The 26,627-nt window shown below is 37.5% G+C and overlaps 1 protein-coding gene across 5 annotated transcripts in view; it reads left to right on the top strand.

The window, feature by feature from the left end:
* The window catches only part of MGMT (O-6-methylguanine-DNA methyltransferase), a 303,415-nt gene extending 287,041 nt beyond the window's left edge, over nucleotides 1-16,374 (top strand). For 2 of the 5 annotated variants that reach the window (XM_084635437.1, XM_084635438.1), the window contains exons 4-5: nucleotides 5,147-5,286; nucleotides 15,082-16,374. In XM_084635437.1, coding sequence (XP_084491563.1) covers nucleotides 5,147-5,286; nucleotides 15,082-15,213 — 272 coding nt within the window. In that variant the 3' untranslated portion in view covers nucleotides 15,214-16,374. The remainder of the gene's footprint in view (nucleotides 1-5,146; nucleotides 5,287-15,081) is intronic. The other 3 variants (XM_084635434.1, XM_084635435.1, XM_084635436.1) reach the window with 2 other exon arrangements.
* The last annotated feature ends 10,253 nt before the right edge of the window (nucleotides 16,375-26,627 follow it).

Below are 26,627 nucleotides of genomic sequence, written 5' to 3'. Positions count from 1 at the left end.
TCCCAGGACTGGAGTCTTCTGGCCTAGTTGAGCTTCTAGTTCTGGCAACTGTTGGCAGGACAGAACTTACTGGTTCTTAAAACCCTGTGGACCAGGTTTGATAACTGTGGTTCCTGGTACCTAATGGATGGCATAGAACATGCACCTCCTGTGGATGGGAAGCACTCCCAGAGACAATTTTTCCAACTGATGCATAATCTCTCCCTTACTCTCCTAGGGATAGTGCACCTCTGCAACACAGAGTTGTGTGTAAATCACACAGGCCATACCTGTTTTTAAATATTGGCTGTATATAATCTATCTAATTTATCTATCTAGGTTTTAATATTGGACCCATCATACTGGTATCTGAACATCTCAGTGCTGAGGCACCCCTCGGTACATATTTGCTCATGCAGTCCACCATGTTCTCACTGCTGTTTTTAGCAAGCTAGCTAGATTAAAGCTAGTGCAGGTATGTCTCCACAAGCTCAATCACAACCCCAGTTGTAGTGTAGATACATACGACATAAACAGAATTGTTATATTTTAACTGAAAAATCTCCATTCCTGCTATTGATATGTTAGGCAGAAATAGTCAACCTCACTCTCAGGTCCAAGGTTCATTTTGCAGTAATAGCAGTTAGAAAAAAAAAACTTACTCATTTTACAAGTAAAACTAATAGGGAAGTAATTGAGGGATGATAAAAATGGAACCTCACTATGGTTTGAGTGTTTTAGAGTCAATGTTCACTTCTAAAATATTTTTTAAAATGCATTTCTCATTATAAAGTTAATTATGGGATTGTATACATTTAATAGGAAATCTCCAATTTGAAAAGCAGTAATTTATTGTTATACTTTGTTTGACCTTCATGAACCACTTTAGTCTTTTCTTTGGTTCTGCAACTTATGAGGTCATAAAGGTCATAACTAACTTGTAAAAATAAATCTAATATTTTGCGTAAGGCAAGGCCACATTCCACATTCTGTATCTACTGTAATGTATGTATATATCATGCATGCAGACACAGACTGCACAATCTACACAACTGATGTAGTGGATGTAGGAATTTGTCTATTTACATTTGGAATCACACTTAAAAATAGACTTGAATAAGGTATCAGGTTCCCAACAATGAGTTTTTGGTGAATTGTCTTCCTGTCTTGTCCTGTCTAGCCTCACTCTTGGCCCATGAGATAAGGAGGAGGTATTAGGCCTCTTACCTTTTGAACTTACCCCCAAATTTCCTCTGTGGTAGTTATTATGCCTAGATCAGAGGTTCTCAAACTTCATTGCACCGTGACTCCCTTCTGACAAGAAAAATTATTACATGATCCCAGGAGGAGGGACCGAAGCCTGAGCCCGCCCAAGCCCAGCTGCCCCAGGGAGCAAAGCATAAGCTACACCACCGTGAGCTGAGGGGCCAAAGCCGAAGCCACAGGCAGGAGGCCTGTAACCTGAGCCCTGCCACCCAGGGCTGAAGCCCTCAGGCTTCAGCTTCGACCCCAGGCAGTGATGAAGGAGTCGAGAATCATAGTTACTGTTAATTCTGTTGACCATCCTGTTGTGGTCACTGAATGGCCACAACCACTGCAGTTAGGTACTCAAATAAGAGTACCCAGGGCTAAACTGTATGGGCCATCTCAAACAAAACAGTGCCTCCAACAGAGCTACAGAATCCCCATACCAAGCCACAAACAATCCCTGAAAACATAATTCCTAGCTTCTGTGATCCCATGGATCTCTCACATCCTCAGCAGTATATCCCTGAGAGCAGGATTTTTTTCTCTCTCATATATGATTTTTTTCTTACCTTGTCATTTATTTGTTCAGTTTTCTATTTTTTTTTGTACCCTCACCATTGTTTTTTCTCCTCCATCCCTTTTTTCCTCTTTCCGCTCCATTATATTTTCCACACATTCCTTCCTCCTTTACCATCTAGCCTCCCAATTTCTCTTAGTGCCTTTTGTGAATGCAAAGTATTTCCTACTGGCTGGTCACTTCCCCATACAACCAGCTTCCTCCTGTTGCCCAAGATCTGGAATGAGACATCTTCTGACCTCCTTCAAAATGGCCAGTTGTTGTATTGGTTACCTAGGTCTGTGGCCTAGCACACCTTAAGCCCTTTGTCCGACATGAACTTCTAACATGCATCTCTCATTGAAATACCTGGACGACATTATACTGTTCTCTTAAAAGCAATGCAAGGAAAAATCAGCAGGGACTGTATATTGTTATCTATATCTATTGTTATCTATATTGCTATCTATATCTATTGCCTGTTGTTGTGGTTCCCCATCTCTATGGGAAGAGTGAGTTTTATTGAAAGATTTCAAGTTTTGAATGAATCCCTTATTTACAGTCTTCAGATATGATCAATGCAGATATTAGAAAAGCTTGTTTCTAGCAGGTTCAATTGGACAAGAAAGCCATCACCAATCATCTCAGCATATCACCCCTTTCACAATATACTTATTAGGGATAAAATTTGAGAAGCTGTTTACCAATTAAAACAGAATAGATGTTTGAACAAAGTCAGGTGCTCTATTGTTAGCAACAACCATCCTCTGGAAAGAGGGCAGCAGAGAGTCTACTATACTGAATGGAATATATTTCTTAAGCAACATATACAATATGTACACCATGATAGTGGCAGAGATGGAGAACACAAAACACTTTTGCTAGTCATTTTGGATGATGTAGTATACCTCAATCATGGCTCTGCTTCAATCTGCAGCTCAAGAATTATGCAGTCATCCTAACCTCATGAAAATACAAAGCATTTTCATGTGTGTATATATATAGAGAGAGAATGTGTGTGTTAATTTTTATGTGCAAATTTTACTACACTTTATAATGATATTTAATAGCATAAAATGTTGGCACCTGTACTGAAAATTGGTGAAGGTTCAGCCATCTAATTTTGAGCAGGTTATGCTTACAGGCACTAACGCTTGTAGACAGTTTAATAACAGTATTTGGCACTGTCTCTTCGAGCTGCTTAAACTAATTAATGCATTTGCTCCCTACAGGGCAAAATTGAGTTTTCAGATACATTTATAAAATGATGTGCATGATTGCTAAATATTTCATTATTTTGAGCTATAACGTCTAACTTTTTGTGACAGTAAAGATACAGTATATACTGTTTCATTTGAAAAATGTATGATAAATCAGAAAATATTATCTGTGTGCTTACATACAGATACATAATTGTTTTATTATACAATATTTTTAGAATGTTAAAAGGTACTCAATAATTTGGCCATCATGCTACAAAGGACCATTATTGCTTTGCTCTCAAATGATGATTTTGGAACCATTCCATTGTTTCCTGTAACTATTCCATGCTCCAGTTAAGTTTGCACAGACTTCTCATTTTATTCCTACAGGTTTTGTAAAGTTCCAGGTCCACCTACCCTGCTGGCCTAACCCGCCTCCTATTCCTCTGCCAAAAGTGGTGGGGGGGGGGGTGGCAGGGGGAATTTGGAGCAAGTCCCTGGCAATGTGGATTTACTTTATTTCATTGATTTAAAAAATGACATCAGGCAATAATTCCCTGAAATCCCTGAGTGCTCAAGGTTAACACTAATCTTGCTGGCTTAAAAAGAGGTTAAAAAAATAATAAGTAACAATTTGATTTGAAATAAACCTTTCTAAAGAAATCACAGTAAACAAAATCTGTTTGCCTAAGGAAACCCTCCTAGCAATCAGCTAGTAACACAACTGCATGTGCTAATGAACCCAAAGCTGTTAATGTGGTTTCTTCAGTTAAATTGATTCATGAATTTTGAAGAGAACATTATCTAATGAATTTTCTTTGAATAGAAAGCAATTAAAAGGACAAATCAGTCTGATTAACCCCAAAGTCACCCTACTGCCACAAATGGTGTACAGTTTGAAATTATATCATAAAAAACTAGAGCAGATTTGCTATCTCTTTGCCCTCTACTAATCCATATAAATTAATGAACAACAAAGTTAATTTCTTTGATGACCCTTTTCTAGTATCACCTGGATTATGCTGATGTTTAATTTGCTTAATGTTATAATAAAGACTAAACAGATTTTTTTCAATGAAGTGATTATCATTCCCTTCAGTTAAGAAGTGATTTTTATTATTTAACACACAAATAATGGTGTATGGGTTTCCTTTAAGAACAAAATCACATTTCATTAGGTTTGCATATAACATAGTCAGTGGCACTCAGTATCAGAATAAGAAGGAAATGTTTTTAATCAGTTTGTTTCATTGCCGAAGGATGAGACTGGTGTTTTCATCATTGTTTGCTTCTTATTTTTTATTACAGTTTGTTACCCACAGTAGAGATGTTTTGTAGTTTTCATCACAGCTTCTGCAAGTGTCTTGGAAGAACAATAGCTGTTAAACGAAACTAAATCCGAAACTACCTATTGGTTTTCTTACTGTAAAATAATCCTTGGATGGAAAGTTAAAACTGTGCAAACAGAGGGGAGAAATGTTCTAATGCATTCATTTATGCAATATTGCAACAGGATGAAAGCTAAAAGCAATTTGATTATTGTAAATTAAAACTAAAATAATAGAAGTTATTTTATTTGTCATGTCCTTATCATTAAGGATGTACTGTACAATGAAGGTCACAGACAGGCCTTATATTTTATAATGTCTAGAATTCTGAACAGTAGCTTGGGGGTCTCTACTATAAAATGCAGTCAGCCAGGATAATACCAAGTCCATTGGCTCTAGGGCTTCTTTTCCAGTGTGTCCCAGCTGAAGTTTGAAATTAACTAGAGATACAAGAGATTTGTAAAATAGGTAGAGTCAGTTATTTCTTCCCTCTTTAATTTGACTCTGTGCTAATTTATATTCTGCCAATTTAATGGCAAACCATATTGTATGAGTTAACAGGATAATTGTACTTGAAGCAAATTAAAAATATAGAAAAATCAAAGCCTTAAATCCCTTTTCTATAGTGATCAATTACTTGAAGCACTCTAATAATCATGTATTTAAATACAGTAATATAGAACACAATAACAGGACTGAATATCTGGCCTGTTTTAATTTCAAATAGAAAAGTTGCTGTTCATTCCATAGTTTGTGTAAGAGTTCTTAATGATCTTTATCTTGGCTATTTAAGCCATCCTTATGAATAGTGTATTGCTGCTTCTTTTTTTCAGATTCATTCACCAGACAAGTGTTATGGACCCTGTTGAGAGATGTGAAATTTGGAGAGGCAGTTTCTTACAAGCAATTAGCAGACCTGGCAGGCAACAGCAAAGCAGCAAGAGCAGTGGGAGGAGCAATGAGAAGCAATCCTGTAAGTTCATGTCAACTTTCAAATAAAGTTGATGGAAGATGGTGGGTTTAGACGGAAAGCTTTGTGGGCTAAATGTCATTAGATTAAATTTATCTGCTATGAAAACTACTCTACCATAAGTAATAAGGTCAGTTAGTGTTTTTAATCAGCATTAATGCATAAACCAGTTTAATATGATTTATTCCCCACCATTTATGGTGTTAGTAGGTTTGAAAAGAAGCATTGCACTTGTTTTAATTTAATTCGTCAACCTATGAACATTTTGCTATTCTTAAACTTTTTTTATACTCTGGGGGATGGGGAATCCTTTGTCACTTAACAGTGACACTTTCTTACAGGATGTGAATGGCTTTTAACTGAGTTATAAACTAGTTCATCCCTCTGGGCCTGAAAATAGTTCTGGCAATGTGAGAGGAGCAAATAGATTCTTCATTCATAAAGGCACAACTAGGACTCATTTTCCCAGCAGCTCAGGTTCTGGATTGTCTGGGCTGGCCAGGTTCTCCCCCCACTTCAGAGGCTGGGCCAGAACCTCAGCTGGGTAAATGGCATAGCTTTATTAAACTTAGTGAAGTTATCAAATTTACATGAGTTGAGAGTCTTGACCTCTGGTTTTGTAAAGTCATTAGTGAGCTGTCTAACAGTTGCCTCAAATACTTTCAGCATACCCAGTTGGCTCAAGGTTTGGCTGGGATCCATCAGTGTGACCTATATATTAAGCTTGAGGTTTATAGGTCCTGGCACATGGGTTAGGTCATTAGAAATCGGCATGTGGAGGGAGAAGAAAGAGGGAGTTTGGCTTCTCAACTCTACTGTATTTGGGCTTTGGGATATTTGCCCCTTCCCTGAGATTAGACCACCCTGTGGGACCAATGGATTCTGCATGTGTATCTCAGTAGGACATTGGTTGCAACTTTGGTGCACAAGCTGATGCCAGCACTGCAGGCCATAGTCAGCCCTTGGTGTCATCTGTCGGATCCACACTCTTTGGGCTAATAGAATAACACTGGTTTCACCATTCATTGTTACACAAGTACAGAAAGGGGAAGGCCAGAAACAGTAAAGGGGATGTTATTGCCTGTTCATCTTTCCACTGATGCCCCAGCTACCTGCCTACAAAGACGTTTGATTTGGTTTCTATTAATAACATTGTGGCTTTTTCAGCCATTCTTGAGCGTGTTTCTCCTCATTACCAAATGTCCTCGGAATGTGTATCTTTCCATACTTTACTATGTCTTTATTTCTCTGGCATCATATCTGCTGTAATCTTTGACCTTCCATGTTATTTTTATATTCAGTTTCCTCAGGTTTTTCTTTAATAAGGTACATAAGAGACTACAACATATGGTATGAAAGTGAATACAAAAATTTGTATTCACAAGTGGAGGTGACTTTACATATACAAATCATAAAGTTTTGCTTTTCACGGCGACACATACACTGAATATTTATCCTTATCTATAAAGGAAATCTAGCATAACTGACCCACATACTGGGACTTGTAGTTTTAAGAACAGCATGCAGATTTTAATAGAAAATAACAGACATGTCAAAAAAATCCTTTTGGAATACAATAAAATTATGCATGTGTACTTGTGTAGAATCTATATGGGACCTCTAATTAGAGGTATAGGAGATACGCAATAATGAAAGTATTTGTGTTGGAAAAGACAGGAGCATCATTACAGTATAATAATATTAATATTTTATATTAGCAAGTTTCCATTGTGAAATGTTGGTATGGTATTGTATTAGTATATGCCTTTGCCTAATGCAGTGCAGTAATCTGTAGTATGTTAAAATGTAGTGGTATACCAGGAACAGAAAATACTGTAGCTGCAGCATGGGATGGATCCCATTTTTAAAAATTGCCATAGCTTTGCTGTATATTTTCAGAACTATTTTCATCCTTGCTCACAGGGGAAAAAGCAGGAATTTTCACACCACAACCTGCTGTTACCTCTACTTTGGATGCTGCTGCTCCACTGCAGCCTGAGGGCAAAGCTGGGTACATTTCTAGGCAATAGCAATTACATATCCTTTTGCACAAAACTACATTGTTATTCTTTGAGAACTGTTTCCTGTAGGTTTGCATTGTATTGCCTTGTCTTAATGTACACCATATTGTATTGAAAAGCAATCTATCATATTAAAATAAGTTGTATTGTCAAGTACAGCACAACATATTGACAAAACATGGTATCATACTGTGGTTGCAGATTGTTTCATATGAAAGTCTCATGTGCACTTACAAAATCCTTAATATACTTTTTGTATTGCATTTGCAAACTTTACGAACACAACATCAGACATAGTATATTTGACTATACATTAGCTAACTGTTTAAAATTTGCATTTTTTCAATGAGGGAGGGTAATGAAGTTTTAAACCTAACTAAACGCAGTTCATCCATTTTGACATAGTATTAAATATTTTGGTGAAATTGCAGGTTGAGTCCTTACAAGCACTACTGCATTACAACTGCTACATGAATAATATACATGTCTTTATTAAGATGGAAATGCCCTTTTGAGTAATCATAGCTTTTGTATAATGTGCCAAAAATGCATAAATCAGTTGCTTTTACAGCATTCTGAAGAGCTAATTGTTGTTATTGTGTGTCCCCCAATGTGTCCTGAGTTTAAGGATATGCCTGAAAAGAAAGTGTGCAGTTTCAAAAGCCACTATGAGTAAACAGATTTTTGTACATAACATAATGGTTTCAAGTTGAGTGAATACAGGCTATAATCCTTGATGTACCAGCTATGCAAAATACTTACCACAATATATGACATCAGTACTTGTTGGCACATATTATCTGGTTAATGACAGTTAACTGGTACTAGTAACAGTATTCAGAAACATGTATTGTTTTGCAGCCTGTCTGATGAATCTATTCTTACACTATTAATCTCCATAAATGTGCCTGTCCAAATATGACCAAAGTCACTAAAATTATAAAACATGATTTCCTGAGGGTTGTCAGTTGTATTATCACTAGAAACAAGGGTTTAAAAAACGGAACTATATGTAAAAACATACCATGACTGAAATCAAAAGTAATAATAAAAAAATGTATGCCATATATTTTCCACCACCTAACAAAATACTTCTCTCTTCTACAAATCATGTCTGGTTGGTGCTTAATTTCAGTAGTATACATTGTACAAGTTTCCTTTGTAGTTAGGTTGCTTCACATAATTCATACAATGACCTTCAACTTTATGAGAAGGTGGAAAAGGTGCCGGCAGCAGCTGAGAGATGCAACATCTTTGCTTCAAATTATGCCAAGGACATGGCAGGGATGGCTCACCTTTTTCAAGAAAAACTTCAAATAGTTTACTGCAGTTTAGATTGATTGTGAGGTCTGTGGTCCTCAAAGGGAACCCATAAAGTTCAATTAAAAATCTCATTAGAATACTATAGGAGGATCAAAAAGAAATCACGGAGACTCATGGGAGATACGGAATGTTGGGCTGATTAGTCCAAGGCCATCATAAATGACTATTCTATGACTTAAATAAGATGTCTTCAGTGGTCTGTTAACAGCAGCAGTAACTGTATAAAGTCTCTTTATATTCTTTCTGCTTATGTTATTGTTCAGGCTAAAACCTAACTAAGTGTATAACTTGACACTAATATCGATCTAACATAAGTCAAGAATATTATTCAACTCACATTTTTGAAATATTCAAGACTGAATAGAGTAATTGTGCATTTAAGAGAAGATCGTGAAGTATGGATTTGAAATGTTGCAAATGCATAAAACTAGTTGTGCATTAATTCCTTAGGTGGCTGGCAATAAACTTGAACACATGCTGGTTCATATTATAGTATTTGTTTCTATCAGGGAATAGGGGAGAAAAAGCAATGGGACATGAGAACACTGAAAGATTATTTTTTGCTAAGTGTGATTTTTGTTGTATGTTATAACTTGATATTTCAGCTGTTTCCATTATGGCCTCACTGATCTATTTTTGACAGTTTGGCAGCTTTCTGTAAGTATTCAGTCCATCAACCAGTATAATAGGATGGTCAGTTTTCTATTGCGTCAAATTGAAAACTCTTAACAAGCAGAGCACCACAGTTGAACACCATTCTGTTTCATCCTCAGACAGAATTTGCTAAATGCAGTTCAGAGGCAATCAATACATTGTGCAGAGAGTTTTTCCCCACCTTTTTCTAAACAAACGCATTATTGAGGAGTTAGTTTATTCACAGATTGCCATGAGCGTTAATGACCACCCGAGTCTTGTTCTGCCAGTCACCTAGATGGCTGTTGATAAAGATTTAGCATCATGTTCTAAGTGTCAGGCCTGTCAGTAGTGCTGAACCATTTGACCAGAAGAAAAAACGCACAGGGAGCTATTGATTACAGCTTCTCAGTGTCACTTGTTCACCAGGATTTAGGTATTGATGAGGCTGCGAGTGAAAACAAGCTCTTTCCCTTGTGGGCCTCTACCCAGAAGAACAAAAGCAAAGTTGGAGAAAATATTCAACTGGAACCTGAATCACAGGGATTCCATTATTGATTGAAAGGCCCCTTCATGTTGTTTTTGTTGGAGACAAATCTATGGGTTTGGAAGTTTTATAGCATTTGAGATAGGGTCTGTGTAAGTGATGGATTCATGTATTGGATGAATTAGATTTCACAGCATGAAGATTTCAATGGAGCTCTAATGTTATGAACTGCTTGGTTATTGATAAAAATTACATTACATGTAGCTGAGGTTTTAAAGCAGAGGATTGGGATAGTATTCCTTCCAAAATGTCCTTAGGGCTCTAATAAATTTTAGCAGGTTTAATTATTTCAGTAGTCTGAAAGTTGTCACCACAATTAAACCAAACTGAAGTGATATTCAATATTTTTAAATTACCGGGTGATTGTAATACATTTTCTTTAATTATTTCCAGTGCTGTGTAGAATGATGCATACGCACACGATACATAACAAACAAATCATATGCACATCATACATTATGACAAACATGGCATAAATTTCCGTATTTCTGCAACCATGGACAAAATTTTATTTATTTTGCACCTTTGATGTAATCACTTGCACTTTGCCTGTTAATCTGTGCCAGTACCACTTCTGGTTCCCAGCAGCGGTAATCTTTTAAATAAAAATAACCCGGCATCAAAACACTTTCTCACCCTATCCTCCTAACTCAAGCAACACCCCAAAAAAGAGGGATCAGATTAAAAGCAGGAATCAAGTTACACTTGCGATAATCTGTTTTGGACTAGTGCCAAGGTTCTAATTCCTTGCTCCCCTCAGAGATCGGAACAGAAGGTGAATCCCACTGGAAATGTGAGATGCCCGGATTTCCTCTTACATATAAAGCATCTGGGTGAGATTTGCATGGTACAGGAGCATGTTAGTGGTGAGCCATCAGGGATCCAGTTTCACTCTATAGAATGATCTGTGCCAGCCCCAGGGTGAATTACAGCAGCCTATGGACTGCTTTAACTTGTGCCAGCTGGCTGTGGTCCCCAAAGGATCATATTTCAGCAGAGAATTGGTGGCATGTCCTTTTCCACCTGAATACGCACTCTACTTCAGGGGGAAGTTGGCATAGGAGTGGACTTTACACCAGCAGAACAGTGTGCCTCTCCCTCTTTCTCTGAGGGAAATCTCAGCTGGCCAGCTACGGACAGTCTCACTATTTCTTACCACCTGAGTAGCACAAAAGAGCTGAATCAGGACGAGTGTGTTTGGCCCTTTAGGTTTGCAAGGTATATGACCTTAGCATCAGAACACCCTGATTTATAGAAAAGCTAATTTAAATATCTTTGCATTTTTTACAGTTTATTATTGCTGTTTATACTGTCACTCCAAGACCTGTAGGTAGTAACTAATATAGATTTTATGGATGGAAAGATATCAAAAAGAATATCAATAATTTAAAAAATAACTTAAAGTGTGACTTAACCAGAACACATGATGGTGTGGTGATGTATAAAAATGTTATTGATGCTCACTGGAAATGTCCTGCATAATTCACTTGTGGCATTGCCAGTTGTGAATAAGATCTGTCACATTTTTATACCACCATGTACTACATATGGTCTACATCTAAGTTTTTAAAAATAATTTAACAACCTATATAATATCCATTACCCTAGCTCCTTTTCATCATCAGCTTTTTTTAATCCATTTGCCTTCCATTTCTGTTCAAGGGCTTGATCCTGCAAAGTGCTGAATGTTGAGGGCAATTAGCAGCCTTGCAGCTTTGAGATCCAAGTTCATATTCTTATTTCTAGAGTACTTAAATAAGCATAGTTTGAGCCTTATAAAGGAAAAACTGCAAAGTGGAATAGAAAATGAATCAATGTAATGTTTTGCATCTAGCCATACAGATTAAGAAAGCTATACCAAATAATCTTGAATCTAAAATGTTCAGCATCTTGAAAGATGCACTTTTTAGTACCTCATTTCCTTTCACAGTTGCATCACTGCATTTGAAATACTATACCGTTACTAAAACAAATGTTGTAAGATTAAAGATGATGTACTGAATTTTTTATGATGTGCATTTCAAGGATGATATATAAACACCAGTAATAAAAAAACATTGCATTTATGTACTTGTCTACATTATCAGTATGTTATGTAATTTTTCATGTGCATTTTTGAAAATCCTTGACATTCTACTGTGAATGTTACAAAGCAAAAGGTATAAAACAGTTTCGCAAATTGTTTAGGGTGCAAATTAAATGTATACTGGTATAGGTTTTAAATATACAAAGTCAAACTCCGATTGATTTTCTGTTAAATAATTATTATCATAATCTCATATAGTATTTTTCATGAGAAGTTCTCAAAAAAAGTATTATTTTATATATGGGAAACTGAAGCACAAAGAGGTGAAGTGACTTGTCCAAAGTCACTGAGCAGACCAGTGACAGAACTGGGACTAGAATCCAGCTTTCCTGAGTCCCAATCTAGTGCTCTATACACTAGCCAACACTGCCTTCCCTAGTTGTTAAAGTGATAGCAAAGGGATACCTCGCAAACGTTCCATTTTGTAAAACTGCAACTCTGTTCTCTTTATGTATTTTAGCTATTTGTAAAGCACCCATTGCTATAGCACTTAGATCCTATACAAAACAGTCAGTATTATCCTTGCTGTATGAATATTATTTTTTCCTTTTGTAAAGTTATTTTCAACATAACCAAATATTCATAATTCAATATCTATTTTTGGTTATGCTACCCTGCTGTTGAATGCTCATGAGCTTCTGTATGCAAACCTTTCCTTTGAGCTTTGGAGAAACACTGACAAAATATATATATCATAGAATCATAGAATACCAGGGTTGGAAGGGACCTGAGGAGGTCATCTAGTCCAACCCCCTGCTCAAAGCAGGACCAATCCCCAATTTTTGCCCCAGATCCCTAAATGGCCCCCTCAAGGATTGAACTCACAACCCTGGGTTTAGCAGGCCAATGCTCAAACCATATGGGTATGTATATCCCAGGACCTGAAACATGATCTTCCTTTTTTCCCATGCGGAATTGTGTTGACTCGTGTCTACACAGATCCATTGCTTTGCAGGACCAGGACTTATGTGAGCCCTTTGTTTTTTATACTACGGTCCAGATCCTGCCCTGGTTTAGAACAGCTTTGTTGTGCTTTCACTGTGCAAAGGTGTCCTAAAGTTGTAGTCACTGGAAGATTCTCCATCTGCAGGAGGAATTCTAAGGATCATTTAAAATTGCCTTTGTCTCCCCCTCTCCTCTGCTCTGCTGAGTGCTCCTCATTGGCAACTCAGAATCTTGGTGGTGGGGGTCTCTCATGCATGCACATTTTCTTCCCTGACGTGATCAATAACTGTGAAGAGTTCAATAGGGTTGCATGGGATCTAGCTGAGGGCAAAATTTGCCCCCTTTGCTCTCTCTCTTTCCTCCTCCTCCTCACAACTCATAAACCACTTCAAAGATACCTTCACGTATGTGTATCATTCATGTATGATTTATGTATCTCTACTCAAAAAAAACCACAGGATATATTTGTATTTAAAATGGACATACTTCTCCATCTTCATATAGTCTCGTCTTCACTGCCAAGGAGTATGCAATCCTAAGAAAGGGACAGAGTCAGCTGAAAAACATGCTTTACCATCTTCCAAAATGCAGATTTTGGCAATAGCAGGTTATGTAATTTAGGGCTGCCCAATGAGAGTCATTAACAAATCCGCTAACAAGTTATATGGGGTTTCTGGGCCCATTTACTCTGTTGTTTAATTTGAAAAGTTGTTACCATGAGAACCAGATTGTTTTTGTGCTGACTCTGGGATACAGAACACCTGTTAAACCCTCTCATATCAGCAGTCAGGATTCTCATATAAGAAGTGCAGTTTTATTCGGCACTGGACAAGACAGTGACCACTAACAACTGAAGGTATGTGCCACTGGTATCTGCAGAAAACTCAGCAACATGACAATAATTGATTTTTGCACTCTTAAAACACTGTAAATTTGTGCTTCGCCTGTTTGTTTCAGCATAAGAACATCACATCACTTACAATTAATATCTTAAAGAGGAACTAGACTCCTTTGTCTGAACTCCATTTGTCTGAGCTCTTCTTATACATTTTTAAGACCGTGATTCTTGTGAAAGGAAAGCCCTCTCTTCTTCATGGTATGTTTCACTCTGACAAAGGAGGACCATCTCTTGAGTGAGATGGTAGTTCAGCCTCTATGGCTCAGTCATCCCTTTTCCTCATGACGCTGCCAAGAGTGATATTTGTGACAGCAACATTTGTGACCTGTTCACTGGGAACTTGCCTGAAACCACCAACTCATTTCACGTAGACCACCGAAATGCTATCTGATTGCGAGGATTTTTGGTTGCTAACGGTCTAAGCTTTATTTTGGCCACTGGCCTGTGAATGAGACTTCATAACCCATTATCTATCACTGAGCTGTCCGGTTGTGTGTTTGAGTCTGTTGTGTTGAAGTGCAGGGAGGGCAGAGCAATGGCATTTTTCTCAGAGAACATGCAATATGTTTTACATGGCTTTTATTTGTTATTCGGGAGGAGACCATTGCCTCCTCTTTAAGAACCCTAACAATCTCTCCATGTCCCCCTCTTTTTAATCCCTTATCTCTGTACTCAAAACCGTATGTTTATTTTTCCTGCTCAGAACTAGGTTAGTTTCCTCTTCAGAGCCCACCAGTGTCACTACTTAATTGCCCAGAGGTGTGAGTACTGAGTGATAAACACTCCTTTCCTACAAGGTCTGAGTGTACTGTGTCCACTGCATTCCCAGCCTGCATCCAAGCAATGATCCAGAAATCAGTCCTGGACTTGGCAACTGATATTCCCATGTACTAATAAAACAAATGGCCACTTAATATTTGAATCCAGGTCACCAATAATTTAGTGGCATATTAGTAGCCATCCTAACCCCTCTGTCCTTGGTGGGCCTACCCATGTCTGCGCACTGACTGGTGAATGGTAAAAGTGACTGGTGGTGTAGGCTATTCTCCTGAGCTAGAGGCTGTCTTCCCACATCTGCTGCTCCTGTACTCTGTTGGAAGAGCTGGGGGACAGGGCAAGCGGATAGCAACCACAGACAAATCAGAGCTGGATGTGGAGCCTGACTCTGTGCCAGCACTTGCTCCTGCACGGCGCCCAGGCCTTACTGGCACCCAGCCAGGGCCCGCTAGGGTGGGGTTTATGTTTCTGACCGGAGAACGACGAGAACTACAATTCATAATCATCTCAAGAAAAGACGAACAAACGATTCAGAAACCTTATTTTTGTATGTGAATGTATTTTGCAGGTTCCGATTATGATACCATGCCACAGAGTGATTTGCAGCAGTGGACAGACTGGCCACTATGGAGGAGGAACTCATCTGAAACAGTGGCTTTTGTCGCATGAGAAGCATCAGAAAGAAAAGTTAGCATATTGATGCAGTTCAGCCACCGCTGTTATACAGCCAAAACACATAACCAAAGATACTTGGCTTATAACAAGCTTTCAGAACACACAGTAGAATTCAGGAAAATGGTAAATATTTGAGTGACATATAAATATAATACAACATCCGAAGTGAAATGTGTGGTGGCACTACTATATTAAAAAAGCTGGATGTGTCCTAGGGGACGCAGCTTGTATGCCCTTTCTTGTTTTTACATTTTACAGCAGAATGAGTACAGCAGACTGTGCCTGTTGTGCATGTATTTTGTTCCCATCTCCAGTCCTGTTTTGTTCTATTTTTAATGTCCATTAAAGCAAGGATAAGGGAGTAGGAGGGGCATGGCAAATGTTAGGTGCAATTGCCCCTCTAAGGAAGCATCTGGCTCACAGAGGGGACAGCCGGCAGTCTGAAGCCTTTGCGTGTTTCTGAGAGCAAAATGAAATGCAAAAGCTTCAGCACACACCTCCCTGTTCCTGCCTAGCTTTGTATTTGTCCAGATTGTACCTCTGCCAGGATTGTTGCCCAAGATTCTCCTGTTTTTCTTTGATGTTTGAACTGTTGAAATGATGTTTTACGTAAACAGTTGTTAATTAAACACATTGAGAATCATTCAAAAGGAAATGGCTATTGAATTGCCTATTCACAGCTTTTCTTTTCAAATTGTTTGAGATGCTTAAAAGATACGAATAAAAATTATTCTGTCTCTATAAACATTGCAGTAAGTAGACAGAAAAGTAGATGCTGGTAAATTATTTTATGCCATATAAAGAGCTTTTTTCAAATTAAGCAGTTGAGTTACCATAGTTTTCTCAAAAATTTAAAATTGTGGGTTTTTTTATCAGTACTATTGTGATTATTACTTATTTTATTTAGCTTTCATGTGCGTTATACAATACTCTGAGTAGTTAGGGAAAAAGCTTTTTTTCATATAGGTTATCCATAGAAAATATAGGCAATGAAAGGATATTGAAGCTAAAATTTCTGATTATTTAAAAAGGATTCCATGAAAGTAAAATATTACAGACTACCAAGAGCTGAAATTTTCAGTCTGGGAGTCATAAATTATAACATGGAAATACTGATTTTATGGGGGTTTTTCCATATTCTTGTAGGTGTCTCTTTAGAAAGCTCATTGCTAACAAAGAAATTAATGTATTATATTACAATGTATTACTTTGTTAATGCAGCATTATTGATATCTTACCTTTTTAATAAAGTTATGTTATGCATGTACATGTTTCTGTGTGTATGTGTGTAAATAAAATGCAGTAGATGATATATGGAGAAAATAAACTATACCCAACTGTACAATATAAGGCTGTATTTTTATCAAGGGTTTCTGGTGGCAATATAAACCAAGAAAGCAAAGCTCAAGTGGTTTGTACATGTCACCAGAACCCTGAGATAAAAATATAGCCTTATAATATGTACAGTTTGGGTGTATTTTATCTTTTATAATATGTGGATACCAACAAGCGAACACAGTGCCTTGTGTAAACTTTAAACTTTTTCAAATATTACATCACTTGCTGCTTATCTGTAGATATTTACATTTGTTTTGCCATAAATTTGTCATCCTTCCTCTGAAATAGTAAATGTGACTGTCATGAAGACACTATCATTGAGTACAGTAACTGTAAATCATTTAAAGTGTAGAGGAACAGATTTTTAGCAAAACCTCAACCCATCCTCCAGTTTTGTACTTTAACTTCCATGCACAAATATTTTCATATACAATTTTGTGTCCACAACCTTTTGTAGGTGCAATTTATATCTTTAGACTGTCTTAAGTACTTGATTGTACTCGGGTACTTAAACATCTTAATGGCATCAGCTGGACCCACTGTTATTTGAGCCCACTAGTTTGTGATGATAAAATTGAAAACCAGGAAAGTGTTAAAATTTACATTGTCTATCATAACATATCAAGAACTAAACATCATAATTTCATACTGTAAAACATAAGGCTATAAAAAAGAAACTATATTTGGTATACAAGTTGTTTGCCAACATGTGTATAAGAATACAATTATAAAATAAGTATATTTGATCCTGATACTTTATTCTGATTTTTCCCTTTTGTGGAAAATTTTTACTTATCTAGATGATAAGTGAAAATTAGGTTGAAAAATATTGCAGGGATATAGCAGCATGCCATTAGTTTCAGCTGTACAGGAAGGAGCTTTAGAATGATGATAGAAATTCACTTATAATAAGCATACAGTTTTGTTGTCTGAGCAGCGTACATTTATGAGCTTGCATACTGATGTTTATTTTTGTGTTGTAGGCCAAGCTACATGTTCTTTGTCTACATGTTTTCCAATAGAGGGCACTACAGCTTAGAAGAATTAGATGCATGTGTTTTACAATGTGTTTAGACCCTCATTCACCACTTTTTTTCCTACTGTTTAAGAATGAATTTGAAAATGAACAGCAGAGTTGAAATCTCTGAGCTGCCCCATTTGCAATGCTTCAGACAGTCTGCCTCAGGAATTAGCTGTCTAGTGTTATTACAGTCCTGCATTCTGCATCCCATGTATGTATTGTGAAAGGTGCTGTAGTTAGATAGTAAGATGAAGAATGGCCTTTCTTTGCCAGTGATTTCAGAGATTGCTAATGATGCCCAAACTTCAGACTGTTATGACCATTAATGAAGGGCACTATGACACTAGAACCTCTAGGGGTTCTGTTTTAAGGAGGGGAATCCACATTTCTGCTTAGGTATACTGTTAGCATTCTTCTTCTTTGTGGTAATAATGCTGATTTACTTGTATGATGTCTTGATTCTTTGCAGTACTCTGGGAAGATGACCCTCTATCATAAAATACTTAGAACAACACAAATGAGCTATTGAGAATTTTCACACACTGAAACTACACATCAGGCAGTTACATTAGGACTCTTCCATGTAAGCGACAAAACATGTGTTGATTACAAGTGTTTCTGAATTATCAGAAGCAACTTTAAAAATAATGTATCAGAAAAAAACAAAAACAAGGAAGACTGCAGTTTGGTTTTGGCCTGTCTCTGTTGTGTCACAGCAATACAAAACCAGTTTTCTGTTTTCTGTCTCTGAGGGTTTTCTCTGCCTTGTCATAACAGTCTTGATATATGCCCTGAAGTTTCCACTAAAGAAGGCAACAGCATGGTTCAAACTGGCATTGTTTTGTACAGCTCTGTGTACTGCTATGAGAAGCCAGTAGCAATTAACATAAAAAGCAATCCCTTGGAGTAGCCTAAAGCCTATTCTGGCTAGAGGTCATAGCATAGTTTATGAAAATATAGAACTAAAGAAAAAGTATTTTAAAAAAATCCAAATAAAAAAAACCCTAGAAACAAGAAAGCTATGTTCTTTTTACTTGGAATTGGGTTCCACTGACCTATCAAGTTTCCTCCTATTCAGCCTTGCAGTGCTTTGAACTGCTGACATTGAGACACTGTGCAGCCAGGCACGACAGCTGGCTCTGCAGCATCTAATACCAACACATGCTGTTTTAGCCCATTTCCAGAGACTAAGATAATGAAAGATTCAAAAATAATATTTGTTTTGGCGGAACTACATTTATAATGAAATAGATGCCCTTGACCATGGGAGAAACTGAATTTTGCAATGGGTAATTTTTTTCCTCCATAAAAAACATCATCTACAGCAAACCTAAACCCAACAGAAATATTTTAGAAGAAATATGTTGTGCTTCCTGTATCAGATATACAATAAAATTGCATTTACACTACTTGTTCTGTTTTATGCCCAAATGAAAAATGCAGATTACATCCTATGTATCAGTACCAAATGGTAAAGGGCCTCAGGCTTAAAGGTTGTTACAGATCACTTTCATGCAAGCACACTTTTTGAAGTAATGAGCTCATACTGTAAGCATCTTAAACACTAAACCAATTCATTGTAGTTATAAGGACATTTTTAGATCTATGCCCAAATTCTGTTCTCCCTGTTCATGCAAGCAGACCCATGGGAATTAGTGAGACTTCTTGTCTTGGTCAGATGAGAAGGATTTGGCCTATAAAGTCTCTCTTTAATTCTTCTTCAATAATTGCCAGATACCAAATTATACTATGTCCACTTCCATATTCTTTAATTGGTACTTGATGTTAATTTTACAATGTATCTACTTAATAACGAACTGTGGACATGCCAGATGAACGATATTATTGTTGTCCGTATGATCCAGATGTTAAGTTATAAACATGCTAAAAACTGAATAGCAACATCAAACTACTGTTATTTATAAATGTTACCAGACATTTATCCTTTATCATATTTCTCAATGTTTTACCAAATTTAAAATTTGATAATCCTGACAATTTGATTGTGCTGGATGTGATGTACACTATAGATACATTTTGTATTAAGTTGTATATTCTGTATTTATTTGAGTGTGCTCATTGTGAAAGGTAGTGTTTCAGGACTGATTTTCCTTTTAAAAAATGCTATACAAGAATAAAATCTATAAAACGAGATTGCTTAAAAACTTAAAGCCCACTAATCCAATGGGAGTCCTGTAAGATTTATGTATTATCTCAAGAGTAATTGCTCAGTAACAATCTTATAGGAATGTAAAGATCCTAGAAGAATTGCATTTCCAGATTCAATTGTAATTCCTGTTATATTTTTATAGAAATTGAATAGAATTGTATTTTAAATGCTTCTCTTTAATACTCTTTTCCCCTTGTTCCATCACTGTAGATCTCCTTTTCTGTTTTACTGTGACTTGCCTCGAAAACAGTGGAAAATATTACTGACAGTACATTCAGTTGCTATTAAAGTGGGCAGGATATTTCAGTTACACTGATGTGCAAATCGGTCATACCATCTTTATAGCTCGTCAAAGGACTGTGTGCTATTTCTGTTTCAAATAACATACATAGTGTATGAGTAATAAATATGCTTAATACAGGATGTGAAAAAGTAGGAGTTTTTTTCCAATTTTTTCCCACAGATTGTTCCGGAAGGCCTACCATAATAAAAACTTCCTCCATCCCATATTCTTAATAGTTTTAATGTTTTGTGGTTCTTCGTACTAATGCATTTTGTTCACATTTTTCTTTTCATTGTTCACTATTCGTCAGCACAGGAGAACATTTTATTACTCTGAGAGGTTTTAGGATATAAAATAGTTTGCCTTTAAAAATCTTGATCTTGCTTGTTGGTGGGTGGGTGTTTTTTGTTTCCGTTAGGTTTTTTTTCCCCCCTGTTTAGTGGGCTTTTGATTAAAAAGTTGGTGTTTAAGAAGCTGAAGTTAACAACAGTTTTATTCTTTATCAATGTTGGAAACATGAAGGTTTAAAATGAGCTCTGTACAGAATGCTGATCCAGAACAGTCTCTGGTCTGTGTGAAGTAATGTGTAGGTGGCAGTTAAAAGCTGAGGCCAGAGACTGGAGAAACTGCAGGTACTGATGTGTCTTTAAGTGACTAAGGGAAGTAGTCCAAAGTCTTCTGGACCAAGTGGCACCAGCTGCAGACAGATGGGGAATGTCTGGGCTCCATCACCCTCAAGTCTGCTCAGACAAGGATCTATATATTAGGGTGGAAGAGTGGATAAGAAAGTAAGAAATGGTAGCTGTGTGGTAAGGTGAAAATTGACGTGAGCACAGTGTACTTGACAGTGCCTTTGATTGATGAAAGGATATTGTTAACAAGCCTTTAAAGTTTCTCATTAATGTTTTTTCATTGAAAAAAGCCACAAGAAAAAAATTCCACATGGACAGTAATTAAGATCGATCCCATACAGTATGTTTAGTTATCAATTTTTAAAACCTCTTTAAGGACCTTATTTAGTTATTTTAAACCGTGCTTTTTATTTGTTGCAGTGAACAGTCCTTGAGTGCTACAAAATTGTGTTGTGAACACTGCAAAAACTAATAATAATAAAAAATACCAAAGCCCATTTAGTTGTGTTTTTGAAGGCTTTGCATAAGTAAGTTTGAATTGGAAATACAGAAAACCAGACAACAGTAGGCCAGATTCACTGGAACTCTTGTCTGCTTTGAGTCATCAGAGCAGCACAAAGGAGGCAGAATGTAGCAGTGAATCTGGTCCAGTATCTGTAATGTGTAAAGTATGTTGCTTGAACTATGACACTATCCTTCTTTCCTTTGTGAAATTATCACGGTTGTTTTTTGTTTACCTGGAAGTACAGTGAGGTAATGAAAGTAGTTGGAGTTATACGTCCTTTTCTCACTGATGAGGCATCAATCCACTATCCTAAATTCGATGGGAGTTCGATCCATGGAAGCACTTGGTCTCTGCATGGCACTTGGCCATATCCCAGACAAACACAAATTGAAGTTAAAGAGTGGCTGAAAAGGCCAATATTTAATTAAAACAACCATACCATTAACTCCAAAAGTGATGTATTTATAATCATTGAAAAGTGGAAGCCCCTTCATCACCTGCATTGTTACTCATCTAATAAAAAGTAGCCTTGTAATAATAATAATTTTCACTTTCCAATGAGTATCAAGACTACCTCATTCAAAATATAAAATCAGTTGAAAACTGGCCATTTCTGTAGTTCTTTAACTTCAGTTTGTCCTTGTTCTCCTTGGAGAGTGCCCTCAGTACAGCTCCTCTATGTTATCATTAAGAGTGAACTACTACATTTAAAGGGGAGGGGATATTGTGCTTGGTCAAAGAGATAGAGGGAAGGGGAACAAAATGGTTTGTTTTTTTTTAAATCCAGATGAATTTGACTCAAATTTTAAAAAATCTGTCTGGCTGGAAAAAGTACCATTGTGCTTACAATGTGTGATGTTTTGAAATGGTGGTGTTTTCATTTGTTTGGTTTTGCTGTGGCTACTGAGCTAATGGATAGTTTGACACACACAGATCATGGCCAACATTTTAAAAAATGAAACCTAAAACTAGGCCCTTAAATCCATATTTAGGTACTTAGGATAGATTTTCAAAAGTGTTGAGCTTTTGAAAATATCTAACGATAGATTTATTTATTTTTAAATGCTGGACTGTTCTTTTTTAGAAGCTGATAGACAACTAAAAGTCTTGCTAAATACTACAAAAATCTGAAATACAGTAAAATCATCCTCCATAATGTCCAAAGGAGTCAAATACTATAATCTCGTTAGAATGAGGTAATGGTAAACTACGTTTGATTACAAGGACATCTAATATTTACTAATAGCTCAAACATTATTTCTTATGAGGTTGGAATAACACTTTGCTCCCAAAGTGTCTGCATCTTAGTTATAATTCGTTGTAAAGTACGTTAGGATTATTTGGAATGAAAAGCAGTATGTAATCTACTGTGTTATTAAATTAATATTTGGTGTTAGAGCTTCTATTCTGCAGGTAAGGTAAGACCATCAACTTCCTTTTTAATAATATAATACCTGACCAAACAGTACTTAAATGCACACTTCCAGAAATGACATCTTTTGCACTAATTCACTGGAACAGTTATACTTTGGCTTAGTATATTTCATAACATCTTCCAAATCAGTGGTAGGAACTTGCTGCTCCTAGCAGAATTAGAGGAGCTGGACAAGAGTCGTGAGCTTGTTTGCTGCTGAGCAAACGCCAGGGACTAGCTTGCATGAGGAGAGAGCAAGCTGGGAAATTTGAGCAAGTGAAGTAGAGAAGAGGTGATCTGACAAACACCACACTCACAGGAAAATCCTGGAAAATATTGTAAGTAGGAAAACTACATATTTGGGGACTGTATGCTTGTTCCTAACTTTCTGAAAGAAAAGATCTGATCTGAGGTAAAAGCCTATCTGTCTATTTCTTCTTACTTTTATCCAGATACTTCTCTTCCTCCTAAGTTTTCTAGTCAGGTGATCATGTGACAACTATCTCTGCATTTATGAGGACATAACCAGCTCATAAGATACAACATACAGAAATGTGGTGGCCACAGATTTAGACTAAACAAGTGAAAGTGGTGGGATTTAATAAACAGGATCCCAACCTGGCAGATATTGGTCTTGTGCAGTTGCCTAAGATGACCCAACCAAATACATAAGGTATGACTACCCAGGCATACTTCCACCACCATCCAGACCAATAATAAGAATTTGGCCGAATGTTTCAAAATGATCTGGTTAAGGTTCCAGATTAGTGGGGCTTCAATTTGTATCAGACATTAAAAGCCCTGTCTATACCATTGCATACTACAGCCTCATGCGTTATGGCTCTATGCTTGGGTATGACTCCTCAAGCTGGCCCATGCTGCTGTAATGATCCTCACTGGACACACATGCATAACAAATAAAATATGCTCCCACACAAGCACCCTTCCTCGTTGCCTCCAGGGAGGTGAAAATGCAAAATCCACCTAGCCAGTTCCTTGAAGAGGGGAATTCCTTCCTGACATCAGTCAGCAATCCACTAGTAGTGATGATAAACCCAAAACTCTTCAGGAAACCAGCCCTAACACCATCACCACCAATGCCCAAAAATGATGGGCGGGGGGGGGGGGCATTGGACAGGGAAAGAAAGGGTTTCAAAAGGCAGTCCAGCTTAGCACGGTCTCAAAATTACAGCAGTTATATTTGGCTGCCAAAGTACAGTACAGCCTAAATTTAAGCTCTGCCCCCTTTAAATGTTAGCTAATGTTCCTACATCCTGAGTATTCATGCAAGAGAAAGGGATTTCTTTTCACTTTCTATTGTTATGTAATAAACTGAAAATGAATATTTCTATGAGTGTGATGCATCATGGGCTGCTGAAATTGTGGAAGACATCCTTCTATGGTCACTTGACTGATGCCTATAACATTGTCTGCCACTCTCTGAAATGATCCAGTGCCTAAGCAGATAGTTCAGTTGTTGTAAGACTGGAATAAAATCAATGTGCCTGAGGCTGCTCTCCTGATAGTATCCATCCAGATCCCTGAAATGGCCCTTCCATCCAAATGTAGTGCCAAGGGAATTGTTCATTTGTCTAAAGACTTTCTATCATTTACTTTCCTCAGCATAGCATAAGCTACTACTTGGATTTAAAATATCAGCAGTTAGCTGATTTTTGTATGATTGCATGATATCTTCACTGAGAGAGTGAGCTGACGTAGTTTCTATTGAGCCTCTGTATCCCATTCTCAGTGCATCCATTTATCTTCTCACTATTTTCCTCTGTATGTCTCGTGGCAGGACAGAGCAGAGAGAGGTGTGTGTGTGTGTGTGTGTATATATATATACAGCTGTAAATATATATATATACAGCTGCCTGTGATCTACCTTGAAATTGATAAAGGGCTGGAGTTGTTGGTTTGTCAATTACCCTACAGGCTCTTTTGATTTTTTTTAGATTCTCATTTTATGTAAGTATTTGTGTCCAACAATATATATGTTTGGTATAAAGGACAAGAGCCAGATTCATTGGCTCAGTAAGTCAGTCTTGTGCCACAAAGCAGATTTAAATCTCTTTAACTGTCTACTTGTAGGTTCCCTCCATGTTAGTGAAACACTGAGAGGCATACGGATAGTGTAGCAGCTACTATACCAATCCCTACCAGTCCCTTCCCAACATTAGGGGCCACTATCTCGTGCTATACGTCCCATAGAGTTGACCAAATCTACTTCATATGCCTGTGGTATATATAATATAAAGTGTCCAGTCTCATCTAGCAATGGGATTTAGATTTCTAAGTGCCTAAATCATTTTTGAAAATGAAATTTAGGTGCCCATATCTTTACAAATCTGGGTCTAAGTCACATTGTCCATATTCTGAAATTCTAACTCAGACAAAGCCTGCATGGAAGTAAGTCTTGACTGATCAAGACATTCTGGGTTTAGCCTGCTGGTTTTAATACATTTAAAATAGATTTATACCCTTGTAAAATATATTTTATAAATATTAAAACCAGCTCTGTAGTTTCTATGTCACATAAAGAAATGGGAAATGTTTGCCCACAAGAGTTGTGGATCATAGTGGGTTGCATATTTGTAAATGTTAATTTTCTTCATTGCTGGGTTGCAGGAGGAGACGTGGGGGTGGAGAGCCTCTCAGGATTGTCTACACAGCATTTTGGAGCAAGCCTCCCAGTCCAGCTGACAGACTCAGGTTAGCGAGGCTTCCGTTAGCGCTCTAAAATAACTGTAGACAGCACTTTGAACCAACCCCTCCCTAGGCTTTAGAGCCTAACCTCCAGCCCAAGCCTCAACTTCAAAGCACAATCTATACAGTTATTTGTAGAGCTCTCTCAAGTCTATCAGTTCAGGCTGGGAGGACTCACTCCAGCATGCTGTGTAGACATGCCCTCAGTGACCGGAGCCAAGAAAGCATTTGCTGAGAAGGTCATGACAGCCGCTCAGCCCATCTACTTGACAGAACTACTGTATAATGGCAGTTTGCAGGTTGTTGCAGTCGTGTTAGTCCCAATATATTAGAGACGTGGTGGCTGATATAATATCCTTTATTGGACAAACTTCCTTTGATGAAAGAGACAAGCTTTCAAGCTACACAGAGCTCTTCTTCAGACGTGTTTGTATAACAGCAGGGCACTTACCTCAAATCATAGGTTGTGAAAACTGACATTTCCATGCCAATTACTCAGATAACCAACTGTTCTTTTGTGTTACTTTTTATGTAAGTGAAACAGTTGGTTGTCTAGAAATCTAACTCGCTGTTGTCCTGTTCCCAGTGGAATTATGAGGTTTGTGACGCATTGGGAGTAGCTGGAGAATGACTATTGGTTGTGATGTGTGCTTTGTGCATGTGATTAGTCAAAGGTAATATTCATCTCCCAAAGCCCACTGTTCTGTCAGCTCAATCTTGCTGTGTCCCTGCTATGAATCCTGTTCCTACTGATCCTGCTCCACAAAATACTTCTCTGTACTCCTCTTTTTCCTACTAATTGAATAAGGAAATATTCTTGCACTAAAGTTTTCTTGGCCTCTTTTAGTTGCCTAACAACATTTTATTTTCTATCACCTGAACTAGTCTACATAGACCATTTGTACTTGAGACCTCAGGGGTCGAAACATTTCTCACACTTACCACATCATTCTACACTCCCCTCTGCTCTGTCAGTGATGCCATCTGTGTCCATGTCTTCCACAGTCAGGTTTCCATTATAAGCCTTCTTTTAAAATGCTTTCTGACTTTTCTAATGAAAAGGATTTTTATATGAAAATATAAAGTAGTTTATACTATGTATAAGATTGAGAATCACTCGTGATTCTCAATCAGGTCAGTTTTCTGTATTTATGCATTCAGTATATTAGGTGAGAGTCTGTGCTTTTAGCCCTCCCAGTCCTGGGCTATTCCAGGAGCTGGAAAGGCTCCCAGCATAATTTAGACAGCCCTAAGGACCTATCTAAGTTATGGCAGCTTTCTCTGGTTGCCCTATGGGCTGCAGTGCTGCCGTGTTGCCCCCCCATATGTACCCTCTGCAAGAGCTTGTGGGGAGGGGATTCTACGGAGGC

Source organism: Lepidochelys olivacea, assembly GCF_965140295.1.
Source record: "Lepidochelys olivacea isolate rLepOli2 genome assembly, chromosome: 7".
NCBI lineage: Eukaryota > Metazoa > Chordata > Testudines > Cheloniidae > Lepidochelys > Lepidochelys olivacea.
This window is presented reverse-complemented; position numbering and strand designations above follow the sequence as displayed.